The sequence below is a fragment of the Empidonax traillii genome, unplaced genomic scaffold (genome assembly GCF_003031625.1).
Source record: "Empidonax traillii isolate 1590-97213 ecotype Southwest subspecies unplaced genomic scaffold, ASM303162v1 scaffold469:size586335, whole genome shotgun sequence".
Lineage (NCBI taxonomy): Eukaryota > Metazoa > Chordata > Aves > Passeriformes > Tyrannidae > Empidonax > Empidonax traillii.
In genome coordinates, this window is record NW_020955662.1 from 72,569 (window position 1) to 90,296 (window position 17,728).

Below are 17,728 nucleotides of genomic sequence, written 5' to 3' on the forward strand. Positions count from 1 at the left end.
GTATATCAGCAGCAACATACATCTCACTGTCTGTGAGCCCATACTATAAATTTACCTATTGAAAGTTAAAGTATTTTTTAAGGATCATCTCTAGAAATGTGTCTATAAATACCTTTCAAGAAAAATATCTTCCTCTGGCCCAAACTGAGTTACCAAAGCTTACCACTCTTCAGTAAAGTTGGCTGGGACATGGCAATTTCATTCCAAAATTGCACATATTTAGAAAATTATATCCTATTCACACCCAAAACAAAACAAAATTCTTTATTTCTCAAAAAGAAAATGCAATAAATAGGTAAATTTAGATACCTTTCTCTCACTCATTTAAAATAAAAGAAAATGCAGATAATCCAGGACCTAAGAAATTTCCTCTCTAGAGCCTTGCTAAAAGTAACCTCTTTTGGAAATAGTTTGGCTCTGACAAAAATGGGTAGTTTGATTAAAACACAGTCAGCTGAAAATTTTACTAGCACCTCTAGTATGGGTCTCAGCAGTACTGTCAAAGAAGGCTGTACAAACAAATAAAATTTCAGTAGTCAACCTTAAATCAGAACTTCTTTTTCCCCTGAAACTTTTTTTATATTAAACAAGCGTTTAATTCAATTTCAAATAAAATGTTCTCTCTTGCTTCTGTGCATTATCCCCCTGAATAAGACAAAATAAATTTAGATAAAGATTTTAAACAAAAAAGGTTTCCTTTCTTTCCCTGCCAGATAAGACTGTTCAATGAATGTAGTCCCAGACAGAATTCCTCAGTGAATGAAGAGTATGTTAAAAAATGTTCAGTGATGTCTCGCAGAGACAATGTCTAAAGAGGAAGATGTGCACTCTTGCGCAGGTAGAATTTTATTTACATGAAATCCCTTTTCATCAAGCTCAGATATTTCTAGTCATTCTATGTTTTGGTTTATATTTTACTTGTATTTTTATCATCTCCACCAAGCCAAACACCATCTTATATAAGTCATCTAAGTTTCCAAATGGCTTTTGCAGCAATGTGGAGTTTAAACTTCGAGTTTAAATAGGTTCTAGTGGAGATTGGAAAATTTCATAGTATGAGCAAATGGTGAAAAACACACTTGAAGAAACAGAAAACTTGCAGAACATTTGCAGTGTAGCTATCTCAAGTCTCTGTGGAGAATCAGCCAGAATAGTCTCCTTGCAAAAGGATCAGGTGCTCCTACATTTCCTTTTTTAATAATCTTTCCTTCAGGGCAGGCACTGTATCAGACATATTCATGTCTATATGCTGGATATCCAATTACAGTTTTAGAGTCAGTAGCAACAGGTATTTCTCAGAAGGCTCTGAAGGATGTGAAAACAGAGCCAACACAAAGAGATTTCCTCAGTTATTTTCTAGCCTTGAGGCAGCAGCTTCTAAAAATGTCTTACTAAAACTGGCATAAGGAATAATACTTGTAATCAGGGGGATTTGTACCAAAGAAAATGGAAGATTTAAAAAAAAAATGAAAATGTAGACGTATAAACAGTGTCTCTGACTGCTTATTGCTGAAATGTCTTATGTGTATTACTTCTGGGTTTTGTTAGCTAATATTTTGATATAAGATGGCAATGCATACACTTGGAAGTGTTTGTTATCAGATTTGATACTGTAAATTGGTATCTTGGAAATAACCAGCACTGGGGGTAAGAATACAGATGTTCTGCATCATTCAGGATCAAGCCTTAAAATTCAGGCTTTTGAACACCAGCACATATTTCACTGCTGTACTTCAACTGGTGTCTCTCTACTCAATGGAGCATTACTGGTATCTGCTTGCTACTTCTGACTCAGGCAGCACCTCAGACTGCAAAGTCCCTTCTTTCTTCTGTGTCTGAAAGGACATTTGCATGCAGTTTCTGCTCTGACCACAGAAGGCATTCTAACACCCTTGTTTTAACTCAAAGATGCTTTATTAGTTCTTTAACAACCTTAGGTACTCCTGTGATGTTCAAAATTTTGAGGAAATTATGGTTTTCTCCTGATAAAAACTGAGGATTAGATTAAAATTGGAAAGAGACTTTTACAAAATTGAAAGCTTTTTTTTTTTTCCTGATACTAAAAATAAAATCCAGTTTCCTGCACACAATTAATATACTGTCCTCTGGAGCAAAAGATGTGATTTGCAGCTGTTGCAAGTGAGCAAATCTATGTGCACGTCAGTGGAGTTCTTGGTTGTCTTGTTAGGCAGTTTTCAATCAATCATTTTTGTACTGCAAGATCAATGCGCAGGGCATTTGTAGAGGTGAAGGAGTTGAGCTGCCAGTGGCTCAGTGCCCAGCACTGGATTCACACCTGTTTCAGACACCAGGGAGGAAATACAGACCCATTGTCTGCTCTTTACTAAGGTGTGCTTCCTTGCTAATGCACTCTTTTGCTTAGTTGGGTGTAAGATAAATCAGGAAAACAACTTCCCAGTTTCTGCATCTGAGATACAAAAAGGACTCAAATTATCTCAAGTCACTAGGGAATATGTACAGCGATTTACAAACAACGATGAGATAAGGTCAGAAAGAGAAAACACACTCAGCTGCTACTTTGGACCAATGCTGGATGGCTTTGGCATTAAAGACTCCTGTATCTAGCCAACTAAATTCTGCAAAACTATTCTATAAAGAAACTTCTCTGAAGCAGTGCTTGTTATTTCTGTTACCTAATTTGCACATTCAGCAGCGCAGTGTAGCTGTTATGGAGTAGGTCCCATATCTCTGCAAATGGCAGCCAGCTGTCTTTCAACTCTGCAAATTTCTTTGCAGCTTATTTATAAACCATTTCAAGGCTGACCTAATGCTCACTTAGCACAAAATAAGCCCTGGAACCATGTGGTTCCACAAAGGTTCCAAGTCAAACACTTACTGCGTTTTTGTAGAAGAAATACAGCACCATGTTGGCGAGTCGGGAATAACACCAGTGGCCATGAACAAGCAAAAGCTTCTCCAAATGCCTGAACCTTGGGATTGCAAAGTCACTTGCCATCACCGCCTTTAATGAAAGAAAAGTTGGAATCCTCATTGTAAAGCGTCACTTTCAATACCAACAATGAATCTAGTCATCTTCTCGACTCACACAGTCGATGGAAACTGTGCTCATGAGGAATGAAATCCATTACAGTGCACATGAAATGGAGCTATTGCCTGTTTGATTTGAAATACCCGTGAGCAAACCCAGCAGCTTGGCAGAACATGCGGTGCGACCTGGTCCTCACCCAAAGGAGATTACAGTCTACATTCCAGATGGTGAAAAGCAACAGCAAAAAGTGAGAGCTGGGAGAATGGCTGGCAATTGCAATTGCCTGAGCATGAAGGCTCAGCGACTGCGTGTGAACATCTTGGTGGCTGTAACATCTTTCTCTGTGAAAACTACAGAGTACTTACAGGGCAAAATGGATTTCCAGAGAATAAAATAGAAAAGTACAATTAAGTGGTTGCATCATAATTACTGGACGTTAAAAGACTGTAATTTTAATTACATTTGCTATCCTGGTTTATGAAGTTTATTGGGCTGTCCTGAGATATCATTATTTTGAGGGATTTTTAAAATTTCATGTTTTCTATAACTGTATATGAAAAAAATCACACTAGATGAGTCTCCCCTGAGACTGTGCAGACTGTCAGATCACAGTGACAAAATGAATCACCCAGTTTCTCTCTAATTCTGACTAAATTTCAGGATCCTGTACATCTAGATGAGACCTTCTTATGTTATCATGGCTATTTCACGATTGTTCTTAGCTCTAGGATCACACTAAGATTTCATTTAATATTGTTTTACATTTCCTTCTCTATTTTGGTATCACCTTTCTACTCACACTTCAGTTCGGCAAAAACACAAGGAAAGGTGAAAATCTCCAAAGGGGCAATATGTTCTTCATGCTCTGTTGGGTATATTTTGACTGTATTTTTAAATGAGACATCTTTCAAGTTTTCCTAATTCCTTTTCTTGGTAAGTCACCATAAGGGCTCCATTTTCCCAAGTAAGTGCTTGTAGAAGCTATTAAAATAAACTTTAAAACAGTATGCAAGAGAAGGCGTAAGAATGCATTGCAGTTTAAGCAGTAGATGTATATAAGCACTGAGACATTTTTTAAAATGTTGACACATTCTAGGATTTCTCAGGTACTGAGACACACTTGTTATAACCACCCAGCACAGAAGTCTGATTTGTCTTGCAGACATACAGCTATCTTGCAGTTTGAGGAGAACAGAACTATGCTATGTCTGCTTCCTTGTCCTCTACCCCATCTCAGCCTATTCCAACGTCAAAACAAAACCCTTAGCTTCGTTTGTGCTTCTAACATAGTACTTCACAGCACACTGTGAGAAGTGTCAGGATCTTTTTTCTTTTTTTATTCTGTTTTTATTACAGTGAGGAACACAGTAAGGAAGATAGTGTTATCCAATTACATTTGCATGTTTACTTAGTCTCAAAATATCCCCTCGATTTTCACATTTTATTTTTTTTCTTCCAGCTTTTTCACAGGAAAAAGTGAATCATGCTCCACATGCTTCCATAGAATGTGGAAGGAAAATGAATCAGACAGTATTACTGTTTTGGACATCTCAATGCTCAGTGCCTTCTGAGTACCTGAGTGTGAACGAGTCTGACAGTTGTTTACAGTGAAGAGGTCTGCGTGATTTCTTAGGACCTTGCAGAAAAGGAAGGGATCTATAAACATTTTCCACTATGTTGAACTTTCATTTAGAAAAAAACCCAGATGGTTTAATAAGTTAATGAGAAAATAGCTTTCAGATCTGAATAACTGCAAAAGCCAGGGGCATTTGAGGACTGGTTGCTTTAAACGCATGACCTCAACTGAAAGTGGCATAAAGGGGAGAGGAGTCAAAAAATGCTACAAGCACTATATGTTTGCATTAGCAAAAACAGTGATCTGAATTAATATACAAATGGCAAGAGCTGGTAAGTTCCTATGAGATGATAAGGCCAAGGAGTTTGGGGGAGACTTTTTTTAACTGATAGGCTTGGAGGGGACCCCATAAAACCAGCCTTCTCTGGGCTCTCTGGAATTTGTACTGCCTGCAGAGTGATACTGTGGAAGTCATGCAGAACTCTCAGAGCCTGATGAAGACTGGGGAACAACAGATACACTTGGCATCAGCTTAGTCCCAGAATTCCTTTTCTCCTGCTCTCTCCAGCCACCAAAGTCAGACTCACAGGGTCTATGGCTGGAATGCCATAATCACAATGAGTATCTGAATATTTTTACAGTAGGGGTTTTTTGAGTCTAATTTACAGCTGCTAACATGTTTGGAGAACCATTCTTAACAGATTACAGCCCTGAAAACTGTCTGTTTGAAGTACACTGATGGCCTTTTATTGGCCCTGGAGATTACTTTGACTGAACTCACGGGATGATCAGAAGAAGGAGAACAAGTGTAATAGCTCTGCTGGGTCAGGCTGAACCCTGTCTTCCCTAGTATCCAGCCTTCAAGAATGGCCAAGAGAGGATTCAGGGATTCATACACATTGAAAGAGTGTATGAATAAATCAGAAAACTCTCTACTGACTTTTCTCCAGTGTACTGTTCTAGCTTCTGGTGATCTGCATGCCAGAAAATGCATAAGTTGACACCCAAGTTCATAATTTAAATTTTTGTTTCATAAGTTTGCGTATTGATCCAGATAAATAAATTATAACATTAACGCAGTCCCATGGAATAAAATTCCATAGCCAATGTGTGTACCATGCGAAGGAGGCCTCTCTTCTCTTTTGAGCAAAACATCCAGCTAATGTTGCAAAAAATGCAATGTGGGTCAGAGAACCACCCACTGGTAACTAAGTTAAGGAGCATGCTCATCTGCTCAGGTCCTCAGGATGGAAACACTTCCCACTTTCTCTGAGGAGCTCTTTGACATATACTCAGCTACTCCATTTTCTTATGCAATCAGTCTGCCCAAATACAAGGTAGGTTGTGGAAATGAGGTATCTTCCTCATTCTCTGTGTCTTACTGCCCACGTCTGGTACTAATGTGGCAGCTGAACTGCACTAGCACTGGAGGAGGCTGAGGTAATAGGTAATACATCCTATACGTACATATCCTATCTTCTGGGGATGAGAGAAGTGCCTCTTACTCAGTGGTAAACACATCCAGAAGACTACAAGGCAAGTCCCCTAGCCCTGCTCCTCCCTGTGACAGGAAATGTGTAGAAACCCAACTCTTGGCATAATGTGTAGGGAGCAGTGGTTCTGCAAAGGGCTGCGATTTCCTCTTTCTTCACTGTTTTGCTGTCTGAATAGGCTGAGTGAGTGAGGTGTGAGAGTGGCTGGGCTAAGGGCCACCACCACATCATGCAAATAAGGTGCAGGAGTTGTATTGTCATATGCAGCCATTCCATAGAAGTATACCCAAGCACTATAGGAGAGAGGAGAATAAAAGCCAGAATAAGATGAACCTTTATTTCCTAAATAATACATAGCTGGGCTTTTTTCCTCCTTTAAACCAGTATTTAGATAATTATTTCTTTAATCATATTGCTTGGAGGGATCCAGTAAGTTGAATTTTCTGAGATGGTGTGTTCAAACTCACCACAGATCTGAGAACAAGCACAGGCTCAAACCCAAGCTGAAAGCACCCTTATGAAACAAAACTGGCATTCCTCAGCAAAACTTGCTGCTTCTCCTTTATTTGTTCTGACTATCTCAGAGGCAGCTTGATCAATCTGACCTGTGGGAAGTGCCTGTTTCACCCCTTCATGGGAGTGTTTTCCACTGAATGAGCAACATTACCTGCATGCCTTCTTGACCAGAGATCCCCACACCAACATCTGCCACTTGGATCATGCTGACATCATTAGCACCATCACCTAAAGATGACAAAATACAGTTTTGTTGTCACTAGCAGACCAGGAACAAAGCAACAAAGCAAAGGAAAAACAGTTGTTACTGCACTGAGTTGTTACTCTCGGTTGAGTAGAGTAAGGGTGGTGTGTACGAAGTGTTGGGTGGGTACATTAAGGGAGATGTGGGGTAGAAAAGGATATATCTTTGGAACATAAGGTTCAAAGGGCAAAGTTTCCAAGACATTGTGATCTTTGTAGACCTTTTGATCATAGAAAAGTAAAAATAAACCAAATCCATCTCTTTTTAGTAATACCTAAAGTTAAAGTATCGGGCCTGAACTACACCAATAGTAAAACAGTGGCTGAGAATGAGCTGCTTTCTGCTTCCTGTTTAACTGTCTGCCTGCAATCAGGTACAACTAAGAATTATGGGTGCAAGGAGGCCTAAAGCCAATGAGAACGTGTACACAGTACAAATAAAAAAAAATACTTTAAAATTTAAAAGTAGATCAATTTAAAAGTAGATAAATGAAAGAAGAAGTCAAGAGACTAGGGTTTACAGTCCGAGATCTTTAAATGCATCCATAATTGGTAGATTTAATTGGAATGGTTGCACAGTTACCACCCCTTGCTCTGCTTCCAGTCGTGATACCACAAGCCATAGGGGCCATAGAAAGGATACTAGAATGAGACATGTATCTATTCTGACCCTCTTAAATTTACAGCCGGTGTACTAGTGGAAAATGAAACCCTAGTAGCTGATGACAAGACACTTGGTTTTAAACTTCAGTGGCTGAGGTGTACATAACTTCTCATCACAGTTACCCTGTTTTTGGCACACAAAAGAGCAGTATCCGATTGCCTGACAAAGCCAATGTCTATGTGACTGTGTGACACAGCCCCAAGTTAGCTCATGTTGGTTAAAAGGAAGGATGCATACATCTAGGCTTTTAAGCCAGAACAGGAGCTTGTGCTCAATTCCTAGACTCAAGATGCTCAGAAAGAATGAAAATACCGGCTGCCCAGCCTCCACTAGTGTTTTTAAGCATTCTGGATAATTCAAGTGAACGAGCCAGACATTTTTTACAACATATGCAAATGGCTATGTCCACAGTCAGTCAGCCACAGATATAAATTCAGTAGGAGGGAGGCATAATTGAGCTAGATATAATACATTAAGCATGAGGATTATGATAATCAGCACATGTTTGGTGATGTGGGTGTCACACGAGTCTGGCAATTATTATATGTACTCAGGGTTACTCATGGGCCGGTCTAACCCACATGTGTTCCCACGATGATTAACCACTACAGGTAGATGAAAGCAAGTGTGTTTGTGACAAAATATGCTGCAATCGTATCTTCTAATGCAACACAAGCCTAAACTTCAGATAGGGAAAGAAACGCTGGTTGTCTTTCTTATGTAAAAATCATGGCAACACGGAAGACCCTGTCAAATTTAAGACAGGCTGACTGCCCCTTCACCAACTGAGTGATCAACTGGGAAGAAGGGTAGGTGTTGGCATGTTGCCAGTCGTAAATCCACTCTCTGTACTAACAAGGCCAAGTCATATCCTGTGCTGTCATATCCTGATTCGTGATGAAAAACACAGAACCTTGAGTTTAAGCATGATTGGATGAAACAGTATTGAGCACAGCGTTTTTTCTGTGTAGTACAGTGATTGCAAAATGGTGCTTTGCACAGCATCAGCTAACCCAGTTGTTCACAGCTGTGTTCAGACATGTCAATATCTCACAGCATACCTGGGTTCTGATTACCTAATCCCAAATACTACTTCAGAGTTCTATCTTGGTTTTCATTAAATATGTTAGAATAAATATGTTAGAGCTCTCTAACACATTTTCAGACAACTGGAAGTCCATTTCAATTGTGAGGAAGCTGGAAGGGTCCTACTGCAAGTCAAAAAAATCAAAACTCTCAAGACAGTATTCATCAAGGCAGACTAGTTTAAATGGAGGTATTTACCTATTGCCAAGGTCATTGCTTTGAGTTTGTCTCTGACTAGTTTCACTACCATGCTCTTTTGGAGTGGAGTAGAGCGACAACACAGTACTGAACGGCATCGCTTGGCTAGTGCAAGAAATTTATCTTCTAGCGTAGGTTCCAGGGCATAAGCCAGAGTCCTTCCATCAATCACTAGGCCCAAGCTGGAAAGCACAGAGGAAGAGGGTGGATAGAGAGGGGTGAACCCAACAGTCATGTTTCCAGTAGCTTCGTCTATTGTGTTGTTTGAAAATTTAGACTCTACGCATTGCAGACACTGTTCCACCAAGACAGCACATGTCTCCTGAAAAAAAAATTCAAAACAAATATTCTTGAGAGAAAGGAACATGCATTCGAAGACTTCTGTTTGCTGCATGATTAGGCAAATGAATACGGGGAATGTGTTCTATTTGTTGCACTGGTAAAGTTTTAATTTCTAATAAATTTCTATTTGCTCTAAAAACAATTCTTGCAGAAGTTATGACAACAATAAGGAGTAGAAAGGCCTAAAATCTAATTCTTCTTTAACATGCAGTATTGTACGCTAAACTTATTTCTTTTAGCTCCTTCTCAGAATAACAGTGCTGGGAAATGATATATAATTGGTACCAAGTTAAGTATGGTGATGAACACCATTATGTATACACCCACAACTCAGATCAAAGTGTTATGCATTGTTAAAGGCCAATTAAAGGTTATTTAAGCTTAATTCTCTCTCCTAGCCATACTCAACTAAAAGGTGCTATTGAGAATATATGAACATTTAGAAGAAATGCTATTGGTCTTACAGTAAAGTATGACTAAAAAGAAAAAAACATGGAAAATTAATTTACCAGTTCAGCTGATAACTCAAGAATGGAAAATGCTGTTATCTTTTCTTCCTTTTTGAAAGAAATTGGAGCTGGATACTGATGGCCTACCTCTCCTCTGCTGATCTGAAGTCCAATTTTATCACCTCATTTAAGGACTATAGCACTATCAGTCTGGTTCCTTGTATGTTAGATAGTATCAGTAACCAATTTGTGACTGTCTGCTTGCAACAAGTTGAGCACAGAAAAAGATCAGTAATTCAGAAGGATTAGAAAAGGTATATTAGGAAGCAAGGCATTACTGTAGATGTGGTTTTCTGCCTCTCAGTGTTAGCATCGAGATTTAAGTATTGCTTCTATCTCCAGAGAAAAAGCCACCTGAGAAAACATGAATGACTGAGTTATCTAAATACTACATTTCAGTGGCAAAAAATAAAGCACAAATTCTCAAGAGGTTATCAACTGCTTTTTTTCCCCAACATGTGTTTAATAACAGGCCTTTTAGACCCATTAGTGCCAATAAACAATACTAAGAATGTTCTGAGAATGGCATATTTTCATTCATGATGGAGTTCACTATACACAGTTACATATCTTCATTAAATTTATGATACATGAGACTATGATTTAGGAACATGACTCACTGAAAAGTATTCAAAGACGTGTCCTACCTGAAAATTACGGATGAAGCAGGAAAAGGAGGAAAAAAAAAAAAGAGGGAAAGGAAAAAAGCCATCAAATTTTTAGTTGTACAAGTTGAAAATAAAGCAAAACTAGTTCACAAGTAAACATATATTGGATCTGCTTACTGGTGATTCAGCATTCAAAGTGATGATTTCTTCATCGTGATCTAGTAGCTTGCAGGCATATGCAATATTAACAGCTGTTTCTTGCTTGTCTCCAGTAAGAACCCAAATCTGCAACCCAGCTTTGCGCAAGTTTGCAATGGTTTCTGGAACACCATCCTGTAAACGGTCTTCAATGCCAGTGGCACCTAAGCATATACAGAAAGCAAAATATTCTATACTAAATGAACACTTGGGGTTCCCCAGTTCCCCTGAAATTGTAAGCTTGAATTTAAATAAAAACAAAACACAACCAAAACAACCAGCAGTCATTTTTATTGGGAAACAGCTAAATTATCAATGGTTGCAAGATTTGGGCAGCTTTTCGGGGATATTGAGAAAGAGGAAAGTAGCAGGGGTAAACCCTTGCATCAAGAGTCAGCAAATCTAGAATTCAAAACTTCAAAAGCAACCTGATGCCACTTCTAATCCCAGAGGTTCAGAAGGTTTATGGTCTCTATGCTCTGTACCTTCATAATTTCTTCTGGATGTTGCTAGAGAAGGTGTTGGTTATTAGAGATCATTTCAGTTCTTAAAGGTCCTTAAGACCCTCTTCTCAGTGAGAAGAGGTTCGGTCACTAGAGATTTCTCCCTTTTGCGGGGGAATGACAGCAGGACTGCAGCTTGGCAGCAGCACATTAGGCTGCAGACATGAACCTTTTCCTGCCTTTTTGCTGCTCTTGGCTCTTGCAGAAAGACACTGGTGGCCAAATGAGACATGGCAGAGAATAAATCACAAATCTGTTGGCCATGATGAAAAAGTAAAATGTGTCTTTTTCATGCTTTCACTGTATCTTTCTGCCTGTTTATAACAGATTGGGTCTCTTTTTTATGCTTACATAAATCAGTTGACAGAGACAAGATTTTAATATATATGAAAAGCAGCAAAAAGCCACTCAGGAACAATCTCAGTGTCACCACTGATACATCAGGGCTCCACTGAGTGTCAGAGAGATTTCAATGTGAGGAAATGCAAGCCCAGCTACTAGATAATGAGGAGGTGACAGACATGCAAGCTACCTGGAACAACAGGAAAAACAAAATAAATTTTTCTCAGCTATTTATTATTCCTATTGTTTTTCCTTGAAAAAACCAAACAATTAACAATAGAAGTCCACCTGAAGTCTGAGCACCAGTCATTTACGTGAAAACACATTCTTAGGGCAATTTTATCTGTCTTTATCTAAGACAGATAAAATGAACTACACTTTCTTTTTTTGGTCTCTGGCTATATGTTGAGCCTTAGAGATCTGTAGTGGATAGATCAAAAGTTGGGTGAGGTGGATCTGTCTCCCAGAGACAGGCATGTTGGCATTTAAGTGAAGATTGTTTTCTCTGACAGTGTTATGACTGTCTTAGTTTCTTTGCCAGGGAAAGCAGTTGGACTCATGGAGTAATACTGAATATACATACATTTTAGAACTTTTCAACATCTCAGCTCAGAAGTATATGAGCAATACTTTTTACATACACTGATTTTAGCTGCAAACCCTTGCCACAGAACACACAGGCCCTGAGTGCATGTGCTGAAACTGACGTGTATGAGAGTTGATGTCTCTCACAAATGTAGTTTATGAGCCTTGCTTTATGCATGTCCCTGGTGCCCCTGGAGTCATGGAAGTCTCTGACATGTTGAAGCAGCACTAAGCTAATGAAATTCTGTAGACAGTTTGGGCCAAGTCCTTCTCTTGTTAAGAGCAGCAGTTCCCATTTATGATATTATGTCAAATTCATCCCTGGTACTACTCCACTCATTTCACTAGTGATAAAATGATGCCAGGAACAAGGAAAACAGGGTATTCTGTTATGTTAATTATATCCCATTCCTTTGTGATGCTTCATGTGACAGCCATGATAAAGTCCCAAAGAAGCCAATTTCTGTACTGTCAGAAACAATTTAAGGGAAAGAACGGATTTCATAGCCCAGCTGTCAGAAATTTTATCACATTTTAATTTCATGTCCAGCTCTCATTTCATTACCTAAGAGATGCAGATTCTTCTCTATCCGCAGTGCAGACTGAAACAGAAGCTCTTCACGATTTTCAATAGAGGATTCTGCCTCTAAATGAGTTTTTAACCAACAGGCATACTCTTCTTTGCTGAGAACCTATTAAAGAGTATGTGAGGGCACAGTCAATGTGATGCAGAGGCATTCATACTTTACTGAATAAAATGAAAAAGAAGTTATGAATCAAGAACAATAAATTAATAAGTGCCTTCAGTAATCTTTGTCAAGACTCTCCTTAAAAGCAAACTATAAGGCTTCATTTACTTACTCTTTTTGCAATACAGAGAGTCCGCAGCCCATCTACAGCATACAGATTAAGGTAATTCTGGGTTTTGCTTCGGATTTTTTTCTGATGTTTGCCCCGAGGGTCATCTAGATAAGAATAAAAAAATAAGTTACTGAACGAAAAATAATAGCAGCTGAATGGCCTCAGAGAATAAAAACTTGTATACAGTACTCATTGTACCAGCACTTTATAACTGATACTTTTTAAGAGCTGTTGATGTTTCCTGGGAAACTCAAGTAAAACATTCAAATTGAAAAAAAAAAAATCTTTTTGTTCTCTCTTTTCTGTCTTCCCTCTTCAAAAAAGTCACTGTGAATGCATGTGAGAAAGACCTTTTTATTACTCCTTAAGTATTTCTTTGGCTTGAATATTTTAAGAAATCATGATAATGTTCACAGCAAGCAATAATGTTAGAAATATGATTTCATACACACTACTAGCAAACACTTTTCCACAGCTCATAATGTGCACTTAAAAATAGCACTTAGTTTTCCTCCAAGGTTAATATCTCAAAAGAAGAGGAAACAGTGCTCTATTTTGTACATCTAAGTGCATGACGGTCCTTCTGTCCATTAGTGCTGTACTGATACTACCTATCAGCCTGAACCTACGCAAGAAGTTTTGACTATGACTGGGATTTCATTTAGAAGAGAAATGCAGGGAGCTCAGAGATGGCTTCTACCTTGGATGCATCAGCACAAGTTCCATTTACCTTTACTCTTCACTTAAAGTCATGAGTAAGAACTCAAAACCAGGACTGAGCATCTATTTTCTCTCTTTAGCTGGGATTGGTTCAATGTGCTCCAGCATAAACATAGATGTGTACTGATTTTGTATAGAAGGAAGGAAACTGGGAGCTTGGAATCCCAATACTCTGTTTTTTGTTCCATTTATATCAACCATGTATCAGAACATTTTACTCACTGTATAGCTTTTTTTTTTTTTCTCACCTCTAAGGACTATCCTATCCTCTCCAGGCCTGTAAAGCTGGGAGTGTACATACCAGTTGTTCCTAAGGGACTCTGTGAAGATTGTGTTATTTCCTGCATACCTTCATTTCAGTTCTATCTCTGATTAAGGTCATGTGGTGAATACTGAAAGAAATATTTTCGTGGGCCTGTCAATCTATTAACGCTACCTATGCTATCACTGTTGATTTTCTCAAAGGGACAATATAGATATGCTATTACAGAAGAACCTCCCTACAAGTATTATTTGCAATCAGAAAGCCCTTTCTTACACTACAGCTTACAGCTCACAGCTCCAGCACACACCACTAGCTTCCTTCAGAAGCTATTAAAACAGCTCACAACTAGATTCAGCTGCAACAGAAAGTGGAAATATGCATATACAGAACTAGCAGCCTAACACAGTTTCATTTAGCTTCTTTTCTATTTGAGCATGATAATCTTTTTGGCATAAGTAACTTTGCTGTGTAATATAAGAAACTTTTTTTCTGGGAGAAGTTCTGCATCAAACCTTCTTTGAGACTTCCTGCATTAGTATCTTTTTTAACTTTAGAACAATAAAGCAGGCAAGCATTCTTCCTAATTTATTGTGAGACTTTACTATTCTAGAGAAAAATGCCATATTTTTTGCATATCCCACATGAAATTGTCTTATGGGAGTGGTTTATTTCAGTGGCTCACTGATTTCAAATGATGAAAACTTCAGTAGGGCTTTAATACATCAAAAGCCGTTTTTTCCCTTTAAGGCTACGTGGTGTTAATCACTTCAGATCTGTCTGAATACCATGGGTGCTAATGCATGCATTGATCATAATGTCAAATGCTTATACTTCCTTCAATGAACAAAGTTTGTAATTCTCTACAAGTAGAGATGTGCACACCATTTTCTGTGTGAATTCTCAATTCCAGTGTGGAAGGCTGCATCTCCCTCCTTCACCAGCATACCACTGACAGCTAAACCCCCTTCTAGCTCCTCATGTGCCTCATCAGTCCTACCCTGAGATTTATCTCTGAAGTTACAAGTTAGGGGGGGAAGGAATCTCTTGCAGACGAAACCCAGTTGTGGAGATTCTTTTTTATCTGGGATGCAGTGTCTATGCTGAGCAGTGTGATCACATGCACCACGCCAGTGAAAAGAGCAAGTAAATCTTCTCCAGAAGAACAATGGAGAGCTAGTGGCCTTCTGCTTGCTTCATTTCCTTCCATAATCTCAAGCTGCAGAAAGCCAGCCCAGTCATTGCTTTCTCAGTGACTTATGTTCACAGTTCCTCTACGAGCTGGGTATTGACTCAAACTGTAACTTTCTTATTTATGAACACTGTGTCTGCTGAGATAAAGCAAAAACAATACAGTCTTGGGAATCATTTCAAGGCTTTTGGAAATATTTGTATGCTATCAGAATACATCAGGTTCCACAGTCTTAACTAGATATACAGGCAGAGCAAATGGAGTCAATTCATAAACATTCTAAGTTTTGAAGCTCATAGTGATATACAATTTTCTGTAAGACATAAATGAAGCTAAAACATAATACTTCTGCTTCTGATTTTGGGGTCTTCCACATGTCATATTTTAAAATACTCTTCCTCCCAAACAGGGACCTTTGCATCTGACAGGACCCAGTCATGCCATGTTGTGTTTGGGCTGGGAGATTATGGACACAGTGTTGCCTCAGTCCTTCAGTCTCAGGGCACAAATACTCCGAAGTCTGAAGATACAGGTTTGAGTGGTGTAGAGTTCACGTGTCCCTGAAGCACCAAGAGCAGAGAGCAAGCAGTGGGATTGTCATGTCGATTCACTTATTGGTCATTTCCTTGAAATGATAAATGCCTGAATTGTCATAGCATTACATCTCCTCACACTCATGTTTCACTGCTGACCTTCAGGAACTCTGCTTCCCCCTCCCTGACATACAACACCTTTGATAATGTTGTTGTTTGCTTTTCTGACTGGTTTTATTGTTCTCACCCAGGTGAGTCCTAGATGTGCCTGAAATTTCTCTGAAAATTCCTTGATCCATTGAATCTACTGTGAATGGACACTGAAGCTTCAAATGTAGTCTGTTATATGGTTACAAAATATTTAAAATTTGGCATAAAATAATTTCTTCTCTTCCTTTTAAAATTCAGTTCTCATTCTGAGAACTCATTTCCAAACATGTTATTCGAAATTCTCAGTGCTACAAATTCTGTATTAGTACTTTGGAGGGAAACAAGTTTCCAGAGATGCTCTATGTGCCTTCTGTGAGATGAGATCTTTGCTAGAAAATTATTCATGAATACTTTGTTTTTAGTTAAGGACAAGTTGTTCTTAATTTTTCTGGCTCAGCTTTGATGAATATGGCTGTAAACAGAACACTAATGCCAAATTTTTTTCTGTATTTCACTGAACTAAAATTACACAGTATAAGTCTTTCACAATTGTTTACTCCAATTAATGTCAAAGTAACCACAAAGTCAATGCGTTAGTCAAACATGGGAAGTACCTCTAGCACTTTTGGGCTCTGTCCATATATACTGGGGTAATGTTTAAACACTGGATGAAATTCAGGGTTGAAAATACAGTAAACTAAATGCAAACTGATTAATGCAAACTGAAACCTGTGTGTCTTCTCTAACTTCTGAAAGCTTACAGAGTTCTTCTGGAATCCAACTGATTATAATTAGTAGCTATTTAAAGCTACTAAAGCTGTTACATATGACATCCGGGTGCTGGAGAATTCTCCATGCTTTAGGGAAGTTCTATGTTCACATCTACTGCTAGTCAACTATGTATTCGTAGCCGAGATTTCTTGTTTGAACAGCATCTCTCCTTCTTTTGCCACAACCTTTCTGTTTTGATGGCTGATTGATTCAGTAGTCCATTAGCAGCATAGTAAAACCACATAAATGTGCTTATTTATGCAACATATCGAAGCAAAAGAACATAAAGATTCACAAATGAAACAGAGGGCAGCTGCAATAGGAAGTGCTTGGGTTTCGTATAAAATACTAACTGTCCAAGCGCTGGCAATCAGGTTTTCCCGATAAAATGCAAAATTCTTTGGAAAGTTTTAATAAATTCCTTCAAAATAAAGTTTGCTAGTAGAAGTTCTTCTACAGAAATTATTTTGACTCATTCTTGTGAGGTAAGAAACCCTCAAATTGTTGCAGAAAATTTGCTACAATAGCAAAATATTATAAAAGAATAGAGGTAGCTGCCATTCTACAATTCACTGTATTCACAACAAAAGTAGGTAGGTCTTCTTGCCAGAGAAGGCAAGAATCTTACTACAATAAGATATGATGAGATCTTCAGCATTTAAACAGAACTGCCTCACTGTCCCCCGCCCCCCCCCCCCCCCCCCCCCCCCCCCCCCCCCCACCACTCCAAAGGTAAGTAAGAGGTGTACCTGAAGAGCAGGGAAGAAGAAGATCCATAATAACTGAATCTGCTCCTTTAGTGTAAACATTTATTTCATCTGTGAGAGGATGCCTGACCACTACTGACATCCTCTTCCTGACGGAATCAAAGCCCAATGTATGTAATACTTCAAAGCTTAAGGTTCCCAGGTGAGGTAGCTCCACTGATACCTGGTCAGACAGCCTTCCAACCAGAGAACAGTTATAAGCCCTTGCTGCATAGACAAGAGCAGCTTCATCTGGACTCTCTGCTTCATAACGGAGTTCTCCTTCCTCAGGTGCACTCCCCACAGCTGTCCTGCCTTGCTGGGAGCTGTAGCCATTGCTGTTTATCTGCGCAGAGTATGCCAGCTTCTCGTCCAGTTTTATTAAAGTGCTCTCCGTAGATGTAGACGAAAGCACACTTAAACCAAATCTGTGCATTGACTTGCTTGTAGCTAGACTGGATGAACTGCTGCTGTTAGATCCAGAGGTCAAGCGACTTGGAGTAAATCTTCGTATGAAGTCTTCAATGGTTTTTACTGGAGATTTTAGTTCAAATCGGTCTCTAACCTTGAGAAGTTAAAAAACAAAACCGAAAACCAACAATGAACAAACCCCAGAGAAA

At 38.9% G+C, this 17,728-nt stretch overlaps 1 protein-coding gene across 1 annotated transcript in view; it reads right to left on the reverse strand.

The window, feature by feature from the left end:
* ATP10A (ATPase phospholipid transporting 10A (putative)) overlaps window positions 1–17,728 on the reverse strand; it is a 114,590-nt gene that overhangs the window by 5,595 nt on the left and 91,267 nt on the right. The window contains exons 10-16 of the mRNA XM_027895806.1: window positions 17,112–17,673; window positions 12,735–12,838; window positions 12,439–12,565; window positions 10,423–10,607; window positions 8,787–9,108; window positions 6,747–6,823; window positions 2,858–2,983 (exon numbers count right to left, since the gene is read on the reverse strand). Coding sequence (XP_027751607.1) covers window positions 2,858–2,983; window positions 6,747–6,823; window positions 8,787–9,108; window positions 10,423–10,607; window positions 12,439–12,565; window positions 12,735–12,838; window positions 17,112–17,673 — 1,503 coding nt within the window. The remainder of the gene's footprint in view (window positions 1–2,857; window positions 2,984–6,746; window positions 6,824–8,786; window positions 9,109–10,422; window positions 10,608–12,438; window positions 12,566–12,734; window positions 12,839–17,111; window positions 17,674–17,728) is intronic.